General features: G+C 33.8%; 1 protein-coding gene and 1 pseudogene across 1 annotated transcript; both read left to right on the plus strand.

Moving 5' to 3' along the window:
• LOC127148432 (pyruvate kinase 2, cytosolic-like) overlaps positions 1-21626 on the plus strand; it is a 95046-nt pseudogene that overhangs the window by 63114 nt on the left and 10306 nt on the right.
• Positions 4472-5557, plus strand: LOC127148427 (L10-interacting MYB domain-containing protein-like). Its single transcript, XM_051082030.1, has 2 exons — positions 4472-4852; positions 4932-5557. The coding sequence occupies exons 1-2, from the start codon at positions 4487-4489 to the stop codon at positions 5466-5468; spliced, it is 903 nt and encodes a 300-aa protein (XP_050937987.1). The 5' UTR covers positions 4472-4486; the 3' UTR covers positions 5469-5557.

The raw sequence follows: 21626 nt of genomic DNA on the forward strand, positions 1-21626 counted from the left end.
TTTGCCTTGGGATTTTTCTACTCTCTATTCCCTTTTTCTGACTCCTAATGATTAGTCAAGGAGATGGTTATTACTCTGATATATGCGTCTATTCTATTAAGATATATCTAATAGATCGAGTATATGCTAATAATACCCAATATGCTTTGTCTTGGAAGGTGATATAGTAAGATAGCGGAATACTCCTGACTTAGGAGAGATGAGGCATGTCATGGGATATCTCAAGTCCCCTTTGACTCTTGCAACTATCTAATCCCTAGTCCAACTTGCCTCATACAAGGCTGCTTAATGCCTCCGCTTTGTCCTAGGTGAATAGGATACCTTGCCCAGGCTTGCAATGGCTTGCGGACATTCTACTTCCTTCTTTTAAAATATTTGAAAAGGATTGGCTGAGAAGTCAGAAGGAAAATCACAGGTGGGGCTAAGAAGAAGACTGAGAAAATAGGATTGTGGAAGAAAATCAATATGATGCCCGTGAGAAAAAATATTCTATTGGTTCGAGGCTGAAGACTGTAGCCAAAAGATGCCTTATCTATCACGAGAATAGGAAAAAGATCTTGACCAAATATCTTGAGATTGCAAAGTACCAAGCCAATCTCAATTTGGAAAGACGAAAGGAAACCTGTAAACTAAGAGGAAGGGAAGAATAGCTCGGGTAGCCTAAATCTAGGCTAGGCTACCATTTCCTTTTTTAGAAAAAGATCACTCCGTCCGAAAGAGAAAAATTCAGTTGACTACCAGTTCTTTATTAGTAAAAGCAAGTTATTGTATCGGCGATCTCTTTCTCTCTTCCTTTGAAAAAAAGGTAAACCTTTCTAAGTCAACCTATGATCCCACTCATACAGTCGTTCAAAGTGTGTGGTGTCGTATTTACTGGCTAAGAAAGGGCGAAGGACTGATACACAAGTCTCACTTGGCTGACCCAAGAAAAAAAAGGTGATAATCTATTTTGACGAAGACGGAAAAAAAAAAAAAGATGAAGATGAAGAAGGACCTTGGCTGATTTCCTAGCTTGGACCAGATTATATGGAAAATACTGAAACTGGATAGGGGAGTAGAGGAAAAAGTACTTGAATTGGCTGCAAAAAAAGTGAATGAAGAAAGAAGCAGGAGTTGAAAGGAAGAAGGAACTAGAAGGCAATACGACCAGACCGTCCCCTCACATATTAAGGATGTATTGATTCCAACCTAAAGAGAAAGCTCACTCTAGCTTCACACTTGCTGTATTTTCCTGGTCAGACTGAGACCATACCACTATTTCACTAAGAGCTCTCATTCTTCAAGAATCGAATTCGAATAGGAGTTAAAGGAATTAACAATTTTTCCATAGGATAGACACCGCTTGACTTTCTTTCTATTGCCTTCATGACATATAAAGGGCCCACGTAACTGCTTTTGAATTCTTTTTCTATGGTTATAGATTAGGGGAAAAAAGAATAAGAAATATACATACCACGCAATCCTAAGCTGATTATTTTGAGCTAGAAGACAAATCTTCTCAAGAGGAAGAGGCATAATAGCCATCAACCTCTTAGCCCCTACCTTTTGTCTTTACTCCTTTCATTTCATTCCTTTCCTTCCTCTAGAAAAGGACTACTCTCCTACCTCCACCCTTAGCTTAGACAGAAAGCAATAGCTAGCCAATGTACTAAATGTGCAAGACCAGAAAATTTCTGTCCTTTGCAGGTTTCCTCTAGTAGAAATAGGGGAATTTCTATGAAATAAAATTAGAAATATTGAGGAGATCCCAAAATAAAAATAAAGAGACCGAAAATCTATTTTCAAAAAAAAATGAATAAGGGGAACCATGGGAATGGGGCCTTCGCGAGTAGGGAGCTCACTTCCAGGTCGGCTAGGCTGACAAGCCAATTCTCCTTAGGCAACTTTGCTCTCCTTTCTCGTTAGATAGGCAGATTGGGTGACCATAAAAATCGATCTGTGAAGGGGAGAGGAAGAATGGAGTAGAAAGTTCTTCTAGAGGAAATGGAAAGCCAAAAACTTGAATCTGTCTTATCCTTTGAATTTATAATACCTCTCTCTCGGATCATGAGCTAGGAATTCCCCATGTCTGTAAGAGTGAGTTCAGGGTAGCATTCTCTCTCTTCTCGCTTATCTTATTCTCTCGTCCCCACATCTAATTTTGTATATGTATATGCCCTCTGTCTAAGCCCAATTCATTTCCTTCTCGTGCCAGTCTAATTCCCTAGTAGAATGAGTTGATTCCCCCTATTCGTCACTCCCTCTTGTATTTCTTTTTTCTTCCTTCTCGTTATCCAAAGACTAGAAAAGAACTTTATACCAGAGTCAGATTTGCGCTCCCTTGATCTTTCTTCCTTGAGACTTTCAGTGGGACTCATATAGAAATAAGGAATAATCCAAGCAATAATCAAATGTCATCTCCTTATAGTCGACCTGCTTTCGCTCCTCTCATTGAGCTCTTTATTTCTTCTCTCGTCTTCTTCCATAGGTTATTTAGGGCCCGTTTGATAACGTTCCTGTTTCTCGTTTCCTGTTTCTGTTTCTAATTTTTAAGAAACGAATTTGTTTGATAAAGTTTCCTGTTTCTTGTTCTCAAAATAATAAGGAACGTTTCTATTTTATCTAAGAATTTGTGGGAACAAAAAAAACAAGTTTCTCTCGTTTCGTTCCCATCTTTATTTCTTTTTGTTTCTCTTTTCCTCTTCCACTCGTCTTCTCCATTCTCTCCGGCTAGGCATCTCCCTTCTCCGTTTTGTCTTCTCTCCGGCTAGGTTTTCTCTTCGGTTTTGTCTTCTCTCCGGCTAGCTGTTCTCTTCGGTTTTGTCTTCTCTCGTCTAAGAAAAACGACTACAGATTTCTCTAAAAACCGCAACTTTTTGTGCTGGCGAATGCCCTTTACTCCTGCAGGCTTCGGCGTTTAGCAGTATCTATTGGGGTAAATCTTCTGGTATTCTGGGTTGGTTCTTCATTTTAAGTTCTTTAATTATTTTGCTTCCCGCCTTTCAAATTGTGTTTTATTGCCGTTATGGTAGCTAGTAAAGAATAGAGGATCATGATTCTTGGGCTATGTTCTTTAATTTCTGTATGTTTGTTCCTTCTTTATCTATTGGGGATGTTTTTAATGTTTACGAATTCGAGTATTATTGTTTTCAATTCTCTCCTGACATTGTCTTGTTTGATAAAATATTTGCTTATTAATATGCATGGTAGGTGTTTGATATAATGCCGCTTTGAATTGTTTTGCTTTCTGTCTTTGGCTTTCTTTTCAAGTTCAAACTCTTAGCATACTTTCTATCATACCTTTTTGAGAGTTGGGATGAGTTTAGGTATTTGATTTTTTTGTGGGCTTTTCCAAATCCTTGCCCATTGATCTTCGTTTCACTACAAGATGCTAGAGTCCTGCAATTGGATAATCTTCTCCTGTTGTTAGTTATTTTATGGGAAAATTAATGTTTGGACTGCAGATTGCAAGAAATGCTGTCTTTATGGTTTTTCTAAATTTAGTGAACTCGAATGAAACAATTTCTCTTCTCATGCTGAACATGATATATCAAATTCCCATTTCTGATGCTGATTTAGTACAAAAGTTCGAATGCTGTTGAATTAGATTTACCCGAGTTACATGTATTGGTTGCATAGAGATTTAATACTCAGTAAAACTTCAGTCCTGTCTTTGCCCACCAACTGAGATTTGAATTCAATTAGTCATGATTGAAACCAATAGCATACATCCAGCTGCTCTGTTTTCACCTTGGTTTGTTCAGTTCAAAGGAAAATTTTGGTGAAAACAGAAGTTGTTGAAAATGGATAGATCCTCCTGGTATGCTTAACAAGCCAGTATGGAATATGAATGCATCTACTAACTTCATTCTCTGTATAAAATATGAATGTTTAACATATGATATTTAACAGTACAGCTTCCAATTTCATCCAAAGACTTTTCTCTATCACTCCCATTTTTCCATCAACATCGTAATTAAATTGAAGGGAACCTAAAAGTCAAGAAGTTGGGAAGTCTCTTTGTAGTGTTGATATTTGGTCCACATGTATGGTTTTTGTTTTTTAGAAAACTGAAAAACATTACTTATTTGTGATGTATGTAAACATAGTGTTATTGTACAATGATTCCATGGAAATGTTAGAGAAGAGAACTGAATATAGAATTTGATTTCGAGACAAGAATGTTCAGTCTTCTTGACCAATATATCTAATTTGTTACTAATAGAACTTAAGTTATGATTTCTGCCATGACTTAATAATTTCATCATGAATGTTCATGAAACAGTATTTACAAAAATATATAAAAATCTATTAACTTGTCAATCTCAAAGCTTAATTACATAAATATATGTTGTTTAAACTATATATTAATTCTATTATGTTTTCTTTTGCTTTTGCAATTAGCCATGTTTGAACTGAACTGATATATGTTGTTTAAACTATAAACATTCTGTTTGTTTATTTTAATTTTGCCACTAATTTTTGGATTTGTCATTATGTAGAAAGGATGTCACAAAAATCAACTGAACAACTTTGTGTCGATGACGTTGTTGAGATTGATGAATTAAAAGGTGAGGGACCATGGTCAAATAAAAGTGAAACTTTGTTTGTAGACTTAATGGATGAAGAGGTTGCAAAAGGCAATCGACCAACTACAACATTTACAAAGACTAGTTGGAATTATATGAGAAGCCAACTAATTGCTAGTGCAGGATATAATTATTCTCACGATCAATTGAAAAATAAGTTTAACAAATTAAGACAAATGTACAAAGACTTCAAAAAGATATTGAGTGATATGACAGGAAATGGTTGGGATCCATTATTAGGTACCATCAATCTTGAAGAGGAGCAATGGAATGAGCTTTTTAAGGTATAATAGTTGCAGTTTTTTTCAATTGCTAATCATCTTTAGGCGAATAAGAGAGCTAAACAGTTTTCATTTTCTATAGGTGAATAAGAGAGCTAAAAAGTTTAGAAAAAGTGGTTGCCCACATTATGAAAAGCTCGTAAGGATTTTTGGAGATACTACTGCAACAGGTGTAAATGCTTGCCCATCAACAAGACTTATTTCAGATTCTGAAGATGAAAATGAAAATGATGTTGCAAGCAACACAAACGTTGGTGTTGAAGAGAATAATAAAGGAAAAAGCAAAAAACGATTTCGAAGAAAGAAAGACGAATTTGGCAGTTTCTTCTCATCATTCTTAGATGTATATGCGGAGAATGCAAAGAGAAAGAATGACATCCTTGAGAAAAGATCTTTTGGTTGTACATCTAGTCAAGTTGATGAGAGTCAAACATCAAACAAAAAAGATGATCTCCATGAAGAGTTGATGGAATGTTTAGACATTTTAAATACAATGGAGGATGTTGATGGAGAGGCTTATTCCAAAATACTGAAACTCTTGCACGGAGATCTTGCTTGGAGAAAGCTATTTTTGCGCATGCCCGATTCAAGGAAGAGAGATTTCATAAATAGTCTTTAGATGTCACTTAGGGATGTTTTAGGATTATGTCATTTACTTTTTAATATTAGACTTAAACATGGATTTTGTATGTTTGACTTTGAATTGATATGGACTTCAATTGACTTTATGGTTTGTGTTGTTTTTTAACATGGCTACGTTTGATGTATTGAGATGGATTATGTCATAAATAGTCTTTGATTTGTACATTTTTTGTGTTTGATTTAGGGATATACTAGTGAATTGATATGGACTTGATTCAAGATAATCATTCTGATGACGGTTTTGATTCTGACGACGATGATGATGGTATTTGCATCCTTTTTACTTTATTCTACATGAGCTTCAACAGGATACAATATTCAAAACAACCATGTAGAACCTCTGCACTGAGAGGACATGATTATGTGATTGAGTTGTTAAATGGAAACGATAGTAGATGTTTTGATTGTTTTAGAATGAAAAGAATTACATTCATAAGGTTTTGTGAAGATTTAAAATCAAAGACAAATCTGAAATCATCTAGGTATCTTACCGTTCAAGAAAAAGTTGCTATATTCTTATTAATCATATCACATAATGAAAGCAATCGTATAGCAGCAGAAAGATTTCAACATTCGGGTCATACTATTTCTCTAGCTTTTAACAAGGTTTTGAGGAAAGTTTGCAAGCTTGGTGGAGAAATTATTCGTCCACCCAATATGGACACTGTAGCAACGGAGATCGTATCAAATTCAAAATATTACCCTTTCTTTAAGGTAATGCCTTAACGTTTTGATTTATTTTCAGAAATATAATGTTTAGAAATATATTTATGTTTTTTTATTATCCTTTAGGATTGTATTGGTGCTATTGATGGCACTCATGTTGCTGCAAGCATTCCCCAAAATGAACAAATACCGTTTCGTGGAAGAAAAACTAACACAACATGGAATATAATGTGTGTTTGTTCATTTGATATGTTATTCACGTATGTCATGTCTGGTTGGGAAGGATCGGCCAATGATTCTCGTATACTCCAAGAATGTATCAAGAATCCCGAGAATAAATTTCCTATGCCTAAGAGAGGTAAGTAATTATGTGTTTTTCAAAACTTTAATTCCATATTTGAGTTTATGATAATTTTTTATTTGCTTTATTACATGCAGATCAATACTATCTTGTCGACTCAGGATATTCAAATATGCCAGGATTTTTAGCACCATTTCGAGGTCAAAGATATCATTTACGAGATTTTAGAGAAAGGAGACATCGCCCTCGAGGTAGAGAAGAAGTGTTTAATTATCGACATTCTTCACTGCGAAATGTCATCGAACGTTGTTTTGGTGTGCTGAAGGCTCGATTTCCTATTCTTAAGCAAATGCCTCCGTACCCGATCAAGACACAAAAATATATACCGATAGCATGTTGCACAGTTCACAATTATATTAGATTGAATGATCGTGAAGATGATCTTTTCAATGACTTTAGCAATGAATTAATGATCGTTGAAGATACACATAATTTTTCGGCCAATTTGCAGAGGGATATAATTGAATTAGATGTGAGTCGACAGCATTTACGAGAAATGGCCCGAGCGAGAGATGATATTGCAAATCAAATTTGGGCAACATTTGAAGGATAGATACAATTTTATGTTTATGTTATTTCTTTTATTTGTGCACTAGGACTTTTTGTATTAAATGATATAAAGTACTTTTGATAATTTTCATTTTTATGTTTAATGCAGGACATAAATTTTAACTTAATGTTTAATTGAATTACATGTGAATAAAATAAAAATAAATCTTGAAGATGAGCAATCAAACAAAACTATTAAACAATAAATAATAAAAACAGGAAACAAGAAACAGTTACCAAACACATTTTCTGTTTCTGTTTCTTTTTTTAAAGAAACAAGAAACAGAAACAGTTATCAAACATATTCCTGTTTCTTGTTCTAAAGAAAGAAGAAACAGGGAACAAGAAACAGAAAACAGGAAACAGGAAACAGGGAACAGAAATGTTACCAAACGGGCCCTTAGGTTCTTGATTTCTTCCTTTTTGTAATGGATGAGAGACTAAAATTGGAAACTCGAGAGGAAAGGTCAAGTGCCCATCCCATCTCAAAGAGGTTTGAGGTTAAATCCATGAAAATTTCCACTATGTGAATAGGCAGGCGGAGTTAGAATTCTCTCTTTCGAATCCCACTCTAGGGTGCAAAGCTGCAATAGGCTTCACCAAGTCTGGAAGACAAGATCCAATCGAGAAAGTCTATCCTCACGAGACAGGTATTTCTCATATCAAAAGAAGTACGAAGAGTGATCACTCAAAACTCGACCAATCTTTCTCGGGACAAAAGCCTCCATGGTAGGGGCAAAGAGATTCTTTTCAATAGTAGAATTCAGTATAAAGTAGGATAGCCTCACCGCCTAGCGATAGAGTAGAAGAATGATAAGGCAAAATGAGAGAACGAACATTCCTAGTAAATGAGTACGAAAAGCATTAGTGAAAGACCCAGACCCATTGAGTAATCCTAATATGTGGAATAATAGGATCTCAACCTTCCTTTTTCTAATGAAGACTAAACCATAAAGGCAGCCTTCAAAATTAGTATATGTGGATTCTCTCTATCTTGTTGTCTCGGTTTTGGAAGACTACTTTATATCAGAATATCTGATTAAATTGCTAGGTCGGGCATCCAAATCTTTTCGGACTAGACTACTAGAAAGCTATCGCTTTCATCATATGAAAGACGAGGCTAGGTAAGATAATGGAAATGTATAGGACTGCAGAGCAAGCGAAAATAGATTAAAGAAAACACATGTTAGAATTAAATAACATTAGCCTTAAAAATTAAAATTTTGAGAACGATTATTTGAAATGCTAAAAAATATGATCAAAGTATAAAAAAAAAATTGGTAAAAAAAAACCTATAACTTTCATTTTTGTTTCTTCAATTTATTTGTGTGAAACAACGTGCATATTATCTTTTTTATAAAGTTTTAATATTTTGAAAGTTATATTAAAAGAGGCAAATATTTCCAAGTAAAAAATCAATCAAAGAAAATAATGAAAAGATTTCACTTTTTTTTTTTCAATTTTCTTAAAGTAAATTTGACATTTTACTTTGTAACGCCCCAAAATTTAGGAATTTAATTTTATTATCTTAAGTATAATTTTGAGATTTTGGGTGTTATTTAAATGTTGAAGATTTTATCTTATGGAGATTTGATTCTATTGAATAACTGAAAATATCAAATTTTTGTTAAGTTGAAATTTATGTTTAATTTGTTTTGGTTATGTATGTTTGGGGATATTTTTGGACTTAAGGACTTAATAATTGTATTGTGAGAATAATGTAATGATTTATGAAAATATAGTTTGATAAGATAAAGATGATTGGTTGGTTGAGAAGAGAGATTATGTGATTTATTTGGGAAAAAAAGAAGATAAAAAGGGAGATTTGGTGGGTTTTAAATGAGGAGAGAAAATTTGTTTTATTTGGTTGAGTCTGGAGAAAGAGGAAAAGGAAAAGAAAAATAATAATTAATGCTATTATTTTGTTTAAATATGGCATAGGAAGTTGTGTTATCTCCTTCATTGGAAAAAAAAGGAAAGAAAAGGAGAAAACCCTAACCCTAATCCCGCCGTCGCCACCCCCTCTTGCAAACCGCCACCGTCGTCGCAACCGCCGTCAGTCCGAGCTGATCGACTTCATCAGGCGCGTCGCCTCCGTCGTTTGAAGTCGCGCTGCCGTCATAGTCGAACCGTGCGCAAGCGTCAGCCGTCACGTGGAGCACATCACGCACGACAACGCTCCGTCAGCCATCGCCTCCGTCTTCAGTCGTTCGCAGCGAATCGAGTCGTCCGGCTTGCAGTAGCAACATCGTCGCCGTCTTCGTCGTTGGTCTTATCTGTCAACGAACCATCAGCAGGCGTAACCCGAGTCAACCTGACAACAGCCGCCTGAGCCGTTCGAGCCGCGTGTGCGAGTTGTGCCTCCAACCGCCCGCAAGTGTCAAATCGAGCCGCACGTGCGTTGTTTTGCTGAGTCGTGCCTAGAGTCTACCCGAGTGGAGCCACACGCGAGTCCTTAGCTGAGTCGACTAGCCAGTCCCTTCCTCCAGTTGAGCTGCCAGTCGGTTTTCCCCCTCCAGTCAAGCGAGTTGAGCTGCCAAGCTTCTTTTAACCCTATTTTTGACCCATTTTTCTTGGTAAGCCTTGGTATGCTTGATTTGGTTTAGTCTACCCAGCTAAGGTTTATTTTGACCTTAACTAAGTTAATTGTTGGATTAAATTGACTATAGTTAACTGGAAGCCGAGCTGGGAATTTGTCCAACTAAGTCTAAACCGAGTTAGGCCTTGATCTTGGGTAAGTTACTTCAAATGGATTTTTGGACCCTTAATTCTTTAAAGGTTAAATTATTAAATTTAGTTTTTATAACTATTTAGGACATCGCTGCTTGGAAGGCGTGATTTTACTGTTAAATTTTGATTGATCTAATCTCCAGGTAAGAGATTCTACTACTAGACCTACGACTGGAATTAAGAGATCGCATGTATTTTTAGTTATGTATATTGATGATTAGATTGCATAACGGCATGACAATTTAATGATGATATGATATGACATGATGACATGATATGACATGATGATATGGTATGACTTGATGATGTGATGATGATTTGTTACGTGTATGTTATGGTTTGGGTGTATGTTAGCTTATCCTATTAGAGTCGTACCTGCATGGGTGTCCTTCTGGATCACCACCTTTTTAGGACTCCGCAGTCCGATGGGATCGTCAGTCTGGCATTAACATAGACATGATTCGAGTGATTCGACGGGATCGCTCGCAGCCCAGTGTTTCCTCCGGGTACACTACAGACCAGTTTATCCTGAGTGTTCCTTTAGGATCACCAAAGACCAGTTATGTTCCTCCAAGATCACATGTTGCACGTGTTCGGGAACGTGCCAGTTCTTGGGTACCACTTTTCAGGACTCTAATAGGAAGTTAACAGGCACCTAGCAGGACTAGTAGTGGGCCCCTTACTGAGTATTTTAAACTCACTCTTTCCATTTCTATTTTTCAGTCAGAGGCAGAGATAAGAGCAAAGGCAAGCTGGCGAGTGACCAGAAGTGATCGTGGCGAGCCATAGGGATCTTTTGCTTCCGCTTTATGTCATTGTTCAGATTTTAATGTTTGCATTTTATTTTATTCTTTATTTGTTATTTTATTTCTTTAAAACTAGATAGGGCCCAAGTTAAGATTTTATTTTTGTACTTATCTCTAATCACATTTGTTTATGCTTTTAAATGAAAATTTTGAGGTTTTGTTTTATTTTTACCTAAATTTTACAAATTTTATTTATCTTTTAAATTAGTAATGGCTTCGACTTAGTATAAGGAGTTGGGTCGTTACATACTTGATCACAGCCAACAAATTTGACTAATTAATCAAAAGAGAGAAGCTCTTAAATCACTATATGTTTAGAGTAAATAATTAATTTAGATGGTTTCGTAAAACTTTTGTCAGTTTTGTGTATTAACTTTTTTTTATCTCATATAACCACATTGTTATCCATTTTATCTCGTTAAAAATTGTGATTTCTTTATAAGAAGTTACACTATTATTAAGTTTTTTTTTTGTCTTATTTAATAAATAACTACTAATGTTTTAATGTTATTGACTTTTTGCAACTATAAAATAAAGAGTGGAAGTTTGCACCAAAAGGAAAAGTTTTTGTTAGAAAAAAAAATATATCATGGATAGTATTATACTATGCTCTTATTCCATCATTATATCTTTTTACTTGCACGATCTAACACTAAGAGTCATTTCATCATGATGCATTACAATCATATGTTTATAAACAGTACCTGTATGTATGTTATAAACTGTTGGCTAGTATTTTGTTTAAAAATCTCATTAGTCATAGCATTTAACTATTTCTTCTTGAAAATATTAGTAAATTTTATTCACTTTAGAATGATGATTGTTGCATTGTAGATGAAATTTCACATGCGTAAATCTCACGCTAGTAAATAACTTCAAATAATTTTACCATTCTCTCTCTTTAGAAAGATTAAAATAGTCAAAGTTTTTACAAATAGTTCAAAAGATTTCACCCCTCATTCATTATTGGTCGAAGTCATGGAAGAGTTCCCCAACCAAGTGCAAGTAATCAGAAAGGATGTGTCAAAGTGTTAAAAGGACAAGTAGCAAAGGTTTTAAAGTCCCTCACTTAAGTTAAAGATAGACCAGTAGCAGGGGCATTCAAACAAGTGAAATTGGTTTAGAACCAAGCTCCAGATGATGTTTCTCCTCACCCACATGCTCTTACTTTTAAAAAGCTATTAGGTTTGTCATTGGTAGACTGGACGGCATACCTGATACAAGATTGTGGTCAAGCTCCACCATAAACAAGCCATTTGAATGACTTAGTCTCTACAACAAATGAGAATATCGATAAGAAGACCTTTGAAGACACAAATCTCGAAGGAAGATTATACCAAAGTTTCTAGAAGAAAGATTGTGTATAATAGAGGAAAAGAACATTTATGAAGACATTGAGGTGACACAACTATGTCTAGTCTTAGATGTCATTCGTTACTCCACCCAAGTTGAAGATGCCAAAATTTGGAAAGTATAATGGGGGCGACTACCTTAACAGTCATTTCATCATGTACGACTGAAGGATGTCGGTCCACTTCCAGGATGACAAATTTTTTCTCCACTTTCAAGAACACCTAATTTAATACTATGTGATCTCGTGATAAGGAATGTATTCTTTATTAGGTATGAGGTATGATGAGGGTGCTACGAAGGTGTCAACCTAGTTGAGATGTTCTAGTGCGCCAATTAGTTGTTCATAAAAAGATAGGCTAATTGGCTCAGTTACTCATTGGTACATGTAGTTGGATATCTCTCAAGTGCACAAGTCTTGAAATAGCACAAGGAAATTATTAATTTGGCTTAATACCGTTTTAATCTCCAGTTTATAAAAAATGAGGCATTGGACACTTTTAAGGAATATGCCTAAAGATGTAAAGATAGTCGATCAGGGGCAACCTTCAGTTGATTGAGTAAGGATATTAATGTCACTAGTGTTTTATAAGTGTTATGAATGCTACATACTACTATAAAATACCCTTTACATTATGACAATGAGAGAAAGACTTGTAAGCGAATTTTAAAAGAGAAAGGATTACAAAGGATGCAGAAGTAGAAGTTAGCATCATTAAAAGCAATCCCACTAAATGAAAAGATGAAGTGCATGAGGTTAGCTCGGGGTAGAGCATTATCAGCCATGTGTCACTACCATCATTTAAACAGGTGATCTATGAAGAGGAAAAGTCAAATAAATGAAGCAAAGAAATGACAACAAAGCATTTGACCCTATCGTCTTTAGTAGTGCAATTCAATCTGATGAGTTGGTTTCTCCCTTCTTGCAAAATTTGGAGCATCTCAATTGGAAAAAAGAACTACCTAAGACTGCAAGAGAAATCGAAGATTATTTTCTATTGGAATAGGGCAAGACCTTTATAACAGGCACACCTTTTAATGTCTTGTTGAATTGGATGACATCTTGACAGTCGCATGTGTTCTATTCTCCAAAATAAAATGGATTATTGGTTTAAATGCTTTTTCAATATTATATTTATCCTCCCTATTTGTCTAACATGAAAGAAAATATATGATATTATTGAAGACTTTGACATCAAATTAAGGTTGGATTTCAAATCTCCATCTCTTATTCATGAGAAGAGGAATTAAAATATGTTGTGCTTGAGACGTTGAAATAGAGAACAAGAGGATTATTCAACTAACAAGTCAAAATCTTTATTTTGGAAGTGACTAAGTTGTAAGATATCTAATAATCATTAGTTTTGCTCGTAAAATGAATTTAACAGGAGTTTTCCTATTTTTATCAAAGACCATATTGGGTAGTCTCCCCTAATTTAATATATAGGGGGAGACTAGCTTTCTTTATCGAAGTCCAAGTATCGTCCATCTGAGTAAGACTGCATTGCAAAGTATAGGATGTTTGTCACTATTACTTGCATAAGAGAGCCAATTCTAAGAAAATTCACTCTTTCAAGATTATAAGACCCATTATAGTTTTTCACTTATGAAGAGTTTCAAGATTGAAGGACTTTAAGATCAAGATCTAAGTTACAAGATTACTGACTTTTATAGACTTACTTATTTACCATCGGTCTTAACGACTAGAGATGGTGTTTTATTTGGTTAAATAATCACTCTAAGGAGATTTTCAAGGCAATTTAGAATCGATTACGGCTCAAGTTCATGATACCTAATAGCTAGTTTTGGGAAAAAGTAAACCACCTATTTTGTATGCTTTGACTCGTTTTCTTCTTTTGAAAAGAATCTAGAGAATGTTTAAAAAAAGAAAACTATTAAAATAAGCATGTCATAGTATGTACATACATACATGCATTCATGAATAACATTTATCTTTTTGTTTTTAGCTATGATGCACTTGTTTATCCCTAGCTCTAGCATTTTATTTTGTCATGTGACGCTTGTTTATCCCTGACCTTTCACACTTCTTGTTGTGAAGGTACTTGTTTATCCCTAGCCTCCAACATTTTATTTTTGCTGTGATGGCGCCTGTTTATCCCTAGCCTCCAGTGTTTCATTTTGTCATGTGGCGCTCGTTTATCTCTAGCCTTTGACACTTTCTGTTGTGGAGGTGCTTGTTTATCCTTGGACCTCAGAGTCTTATTTTTGCTGTGATGGTGCTTGTTTATCCCTGGCCTCCAGCATTTTATTTTGTCATGTGGTGCTTGTTTATCCCTAGCTTTTGACACCTTTGTTGTGGAGGGCAACTTTACCAAAGAAGACTAATGCGAGCATATAATAAGAAAGTGCATCCCTAAAGCTTTCGAGAGGGAGATTTGATATTAAAAAGAATACTTCTGTTTCAAAAGGATCATTGAGGAAAATGGACTCCTAATTATGAAGTTCATTCGTAGTGAAAAAAGCTTTTTCAAGAGAAGCTCTACTTTTGACTAATATGGATGGCGTTGAGTTAGAAAATCCTGTGAATTCAGATTATGTTCGAAGATATTATGCATGAGATCTTTTCTTAGAGGGTTTCGTAATGTTGAAAGAAGTCAGGGGTATTTCTAGGAAACTTACATTTAGTTCTTAGAATGTTATTTCCAGATGTGTAAACTTTCTCTCACCCCTCTCTTTGTACTCCTATTCCAAGCATTGTTGTCACAATTTTTTTTTCATTTCTTATTATATTTATTAAACATATGTTTATTTGACAATCTTTTCTTTTATCCTTTCTAAAATATAGTAAACATTCATGATTCATCAGTCCATTATTCTACATTTTGTTAATTAGCAAGGATCCAGTACAACTTATTGTATTTGCAAACCAAGTAAAAGCTATGATTTTCTTTTGATAACATTTAAGGAAATATAGGTGTCTACAAGTCCAGACAAATTTTATTATGATGGGAGTTATCGTAATTGGAAGTCTACATCTTAAAGGGATTCACGTTTTATGATGTCCAAGGACTAAACAATATTGGATCTTTACAACATAGTGCAGTCATTCGCAGTTTTGATTCAAAGAGTGGCAAATTCGGCAACTTAAAAAGCTTTCATGATATATGTGTTTTATTCTATCCGGTGGTCATACTGATCAATTGTTAAGAGGATTGATGAATGGAGCACTGAGCTATTTATTTCTTTGGAAATCACAATATTTTATTTTGAAATTAAATTTTTACCTAGTCCAAAGTAGGACGAGTCCAATTTTTATCAAACCTAGTCCTGGAACTAAGGTTGATGACTTTTCAAATTTGGTTAAATTGTGTCCAGATCTAAAGCTGAAGCCAAAGCCTGTCTATCAGGTCCTTTACTTATCAAACCTAGTCCTGGAGCTAAGTTTGATGTCTTTTCGAATTTGGTTAAATCGAGCCCAAATCTGAAGTTGAGGCTGAAACCTGTCTATCAGGTCCTTTATTTATCAAACCTAGTCCTGGAGCTAAGGTTGATGTCTTTTTGAATTTGGTTAAATCGAGCCCAGATCTGAAGCTGAGGTCGAAGCCTGTCTATCAGGTTCTTTATTTATCAAACCTAGTCCTGGAGCTAAGGTTGATGTCTTTTCGAATCTGGTTAAATCGAGCCCAGATCTGAAGCTGAGGCCGAAGCCTGTCTATTAGGTCCTTTATTTATCAAACCTGGCCATAGAGTTAAGGTTGATAATCTTTTTTAGTTCTCACTCTAAAAAAAATAAAATTTGGTCCAAATACTTTATCTATTTCCTTTGTCTACCTTTAAATATTTTCAGGATAGACAAAGGGGGCAAGCTGTAGATACCATATTTTGGCCATTTATTTTTTATATTTACTTTACTTTATTTTATTTTATTACTTTATTTTTATTAAATTAAGTTGATTTAAATTTGAATTTATTTATTTTAAAAAAACAAAAAACAATAATTAAATTTCATATCTCCTCCCTCTTTTCTCTCAGCCACTTCCTCCTCACAAGTCCCACGATTTTTCCCCTCCCTCTTCACGATTCTTCCCACTTTTCCACTATCACAAACACGATCCTCACGATCTTGCAATCTTAAAAAAAAAAGCTGAAAAAAAGAGGGAAGGAGGAGATTTTTTAGAAAAATGAGAGATCAGTTAAAAGGGTGCAAAGCGAAAAACTATTCTGCCAAAAGGTAAGCTTTTTCTTTCCATCTTTTCCCTTTATTAGAACGTAAATTGTTCTTCCATTCTTCAAATTTTTTTTGTTTTAAATTCGTTAAATTGATTTTTAACGAGCTTTTGATTTTGTTAGGTTAGACTAATTAAATCTATTCCTTCATCAAATTTTGCCTAGTCTGTGTGTTTAATTTTTTTAGGTTTATGGTGTTTTAATTTTGTTAGGTTTAGACCAATTGAATCTATTTTTTATTAAATTATGCCTCTGCTTTGTATTTTAATTTTGTTAGGTTAAACCAGTTGCATCAAATTTTGACTAGGCTATACTGTGTTTAATTTTTTTTAGATTTAGGGTGTTTTAATTTTGTTAAGTTTAGACCAATTGAATCTATTTTTCATTAAATTATGCCTCTGCTTTGTGTTTTAATTTTATTAGGTTAAATCAATTGAATACCAATAGAATATTGTTGCATCAAATTTGCTTACTGTGTTTAATTTTGTTAGGGTTATGGTGTTTTAATTTTATTAGACCTAGATCGTTTAAATACCATCACATCAAATCTGCTTTTGTGTTTTAATTTTGTTAAGTTTAGGTTATTTGAAAATTGTTACATCAAATTACCTATGTCCATTTGATTTAAGTTTGTTAAATTTAGGGTTTAATTTGGTTGTTTTTACTGTTAATTAAATATGTTTGATATGGATTGATTAGATTTGTTGAATGGCAGAATACTTATTTCACCACTGTATATTATTTACTTTCCAAACATTATTTCTCAAACTGTATATATTTCTAATGTAGCATATTATTTCCAATATTTTATTTTTGAATATGTAGATATTATCTCCAACTTGTATTATTTGGCAACATATATTGTTGGTTGTATTATTTGTCATATTTGCCAACTATTTTATATTGTATTATTTATGGGAAAGAGTAGTGTTCATTTATGTATTTTATGGTTAAAATCCCATAAATACATAAAATTTCTCAATTTTTAAAAATTAATTAGTAAATTATTTTTAAAGAAAGTATATCTAACAATTTTATATTTTAGAATGGGATTGAGTAGTGTTTTTTTTTAATTCATTAATTATTTAGATACATGAAATTTTTCATTAAAAGCCTATGATGGAAATCAAAATATCAAAGTTTGATATTTTAATATTCTTGAGGTAAATAAAAAATCTTTTTAAATAAAAATTAAATTCTATTTTTCTAATGACTCTCATGTCACCCATATGATCATCAATTCAGTTTTTTTTTCTTAGATATGAATTGATAACCATGGGACATTTAAAAAATATCAAATAAAAAACTTTGTTTTGTGAATCTCTTTAATTTAGTTTAAAAGATAAAATTTAGTAATCATTTTTATGGGTGTGGTAGGGTGCTAATACCTTCCCTACACACAACTAACTCCTGAACCTTAAATCTGAATTTACGTAGACCAATTTTTTCTTTTTGGTGACCAATCACACCTTAATATGATTGGTGGCAACTCCAAACCTTTTAAATATTAAAGATTAAATGATTGGGGATGTCGGTCGCTCCGCGTCGCGATCACGTGCGACATCGTGTTTCAAGTTTTTTATTATACTTGGTTTTGAAATATGATTAATCGATGTTTATGGTGAACGAGAAGGTGATTTCCTTAAGGCTACATGAATGTGTTTCTGTAGCGCAACCTACAGTTGTTAGGGGATTCTAGGGCTAAAAGAGGTCATGACCAGAGATTCGAGAACTTGAGCCTAGGTGAGGATGTGGATGGAGGATTGTGATATGGCTTCGAGCCTAACTTAACCCATGGTGGGTGGCTTTATGTGCACATAGGAGCGAATATGGAGGTTGTTACTATGGTAGGTGCTAAGTATGCGTGAGCTCCGTTTGGCCACATGTTTCTTTGTGGATATGCATCACGAGCTATTCTAGGTCGTGTATTTAGTATGCTATCATGGTTGGATTGGATGAAGGTTGTTACTGTGGTAAGTGCTAAGTATGCGTGAGCTCCGTTTGACCGCGTGTTTCCTTATGGATATGGATCACGTGTGAGCTATTTAGGATCGTGTATTTAGTATGCTATCATAGTTGGATTGGATGGAGGTTGTTACTGTAGTAGGTGCTAAGTATGCGTGAGCTCCATTTGGCCACATGTTTCCTTGTGAATATGGATCACTTGTGAGCTATTCTGAGTCACGTGTATTTAGTATGCTATCATGGTTGTATTGGATAGAGGTTGCTATCATGGTGGGTACTAAATATGTGTGAGCTAGTTTTGATCGTATGATTCCTTGGTCATGTGCGAGCTATCATTGGTCGTATATTTAGATGTCTTACCATGGTTAGATTGGTTACTATGTGATAACGATGTTTCAACTATCATTTCATTACTGATGCAAATTTATAGATTTTCTTTTTTAGCATATTTTATGAGTTTTTACTTCTAAAAATCTGTGACTCATTGAGTTTTAAGCTCACGTTTTCAATGTTCTTCCCCTCCCCCCCCCCCCCCCCCACAGGTAGCTGTCAAGGACCAAGCCATTGTTGAGCTCCCCGTCATTTATTGTAAATTTTTATTCTTATTGTATGTATTTACTTAAGTTTTGTATTGTATAATGGGGTGGTTAGAAATAGCGAGAGTCACGCTAAGGTCACGTGTTTTGAGACCCCTTTTGGACTGTAATTATTTTATAACTAATATCTAGTTTGGATAGAAACTCTGACTAAGACTCTAGAATTGTCTAGATGAGTGTGTGGTGAGACACACTTGATGTTATTTAAGTTTGAAAAGCATAGAAATATAATTTTCTTCTACTTTCCAGGTGTGGTTAGTCCGTTTTTCAGGGGAGACTCTGTCGAAATTTTTATAGAATTTTTTTGAAAAGTGCTTTGCTAATCTTACATTGGAAAAGGAATGTTTTTAAAGAGTAGATTCACACCACAATCTATGTTAGAGTGAAAAACCTAAAATGAGGTGTGTCACTCACATTTCTTACTCACATCATTACACTTATAATAAACTTTAAGTAGCTAAAAATTCAAACACAAGAGTTAGTTGACGAAGAGTGGTAATAAAGTTCATGATAAACGATTAAACAACTTTTTTCATTATAATTATTGTAAAGAGGGAGATTGTACCTCTCAAGAACATAGTTAGTATTGTCTAGGAATGTTCAAAAAAATCAATAACCCGACCAACCCAAATTATCCAACCCAAACCATAAGGGTTAAGTTAGGTTAAATTTTCTATTGGGTTGAGTTGGATTAGAAAATTGAAGAAAAAAAGTTGACTCGAGTAGCCGGGTCGTGCAAGTAAGAGGTCGGGTTGACCCCAATCAAACCCGATTATGTAGATATATATATATATATATATATATATATAGGTTTTAGGCATATGTATATGTGTGTGTGTGTGTGTGTATGTATGTATATACATAATCGGGTTTGGTCGTTTCTACCCAACCCCTTACTTGCACGACCCGGCTATACCCGACTCAACTTTTTTTTTCTTCAATTTTCTAACACAACCCAACCCAATTCGGGTTGGTCAAGTTATCGATTTTTTTTAATACCCCTACCACCAACTCTAATTACCACCAATGACCAACTCTAGTGACCACTATAGACGACCAACTCTAAACAACTACCTTCAAGAACCGCCTAAGGTAACCACCACTACCAACTCCTATGACTAATTCCGACTACCACCAGTATATCATAAAACTTTAACGGCAATCATTTTGATAATATCTAAAATTTTGCTATATTTTCACCAATTGTTTTATTTACACTAATTTCTCTCATATTTTATAAATATCTCAAAACTATGAGTCATACTCCAAAAATGTGCTGGACTCAAAGTTACTAATCTAGTGAAAAGGTTGTATTAGCATTTGTTCAATGGGTAAGGAATTCAAATTATGCTTTACATTTTTAGGTTTACTAAGTCAAACAATATATATATATATATATATATATATATATATATATATATATATATATATATATATATATATATATATATTTTTTTGAAAAAGGTCTTATTAAGTAACAACTTGAGGTGGGGGATTAATTAGAACTCAGGATCTCTTGTCTTCGAGAACATACAGATGTAAGTTGAGCTAAGCTTATATTGGCATCAAACAAATATTTGGTAAAAAATTATTTATATTCTATTTCTAAAAATCGTTTTTAGATTCTATGATCCAATTAAATGCAAAGTTTGAAAAATAATTTTTTTTTATTTTTTAAGTGTACCAACTTTAGAATTTTAACATTTAAATGTATAATTATATTAAGTATAAATAAAAAAAGAATTAGAAATACAAGATTTTAAAAACCACTATCAAATATGTTCAAGATGTGATCAATGTTGAAAGGTGGGTCATAATAAATTAATACACAACAAACGCTACCAACTACTTACTACTTGGAATTAATGAACAAGGCAGTTAGAGGCAATTAACATAGTGCTTAGGGTTTCTATTGTTCTTTAATATGTTATGTTTGTCTTTTATTTGGCATTTTTAAAATTTTTCTTTGTCAATTAAGTTGATTGTTAAATCTAATTTAATCATACCGACTATTTTAATCTTTATTGAAAGTTTAAGGACCAAACTTGAACTAACATCAAAATATAGAGATGAAAATGATATTTTAACCTTAATTCCAAGCCTTTATAATTCTAAACTCATTCCACTTTTTCAATCTTCGTTCTTTAATTTCTCTTTGCTAATAATCAACTACGTACATCAGTCAATTTCAAATGGCTTCCTTGAAATCTCTAATTTTCATAGCACTTGTCGCTCTCTTAATCTTGTTGTCTGAAACTCTTTCATCTGCTATGATTCACAGTGGAGCTTCTGGTTCACTTAGTTTTTCATCGAAACCTTTTTCAGACGATGGATCACCATCAGGATATCATTGGCAGACTCGACAAACAGTAGTGAGAGATTAGGTCGAAGCTCCGAGTCCATCAACCGCATATCGAAGTCCAACGTTGTCATTTAGTATTGGCTCTGTTCTAGGTCTTTTTGTTGTTTTTAGTTTATTTGTGTGAGTGAATTATTCTATTTAGTGTCATTTCTTTATTTTACTTTTATTGATGAAATTATTGGTTATGGATTGTATTTACTGATGAAAAGAAAAAAGAATGGATAGATCAAAAATGGTTTGAAATTTAAGGAAATAGTTAGACAGAAATTGAGAGCTTAAGAGACTTTACCAAATACAAAATTAAAAGACATTTTTAAAAGTTTAGGAAAATGTAAATAAGCTCAATTAAGAAAGTAAGACTTAACTAAATCAATATACTATAATTATAAATTCAAAACAACATATTAAACATGGAATGAAAATATTAAAAATGAGTAATTGGATATTTTTATAAAAAAAATGTTATTCTAGACCTGATGCATAAGTACCAAAATATTATTAGAACACTGTTTAAGAATATTTTTCCAAAATATAAAATGATTTCTTCTCGACGCTTCGTTCA

This window comes from Cucumis melo, chromosome 3, assembly GCF_025177605.1.
Source record: "Cucumis melo cultivar AY chromosome 3, USDA_Cmelo_AY_1.0, whole genome shotgun sequence".
NCBI lineage: Eukaryota > Viridiplantae > Streptophyta > Magnoliopsida > Cucurbitales > Cucurbitaceae > Cucumis > Cucumis melo.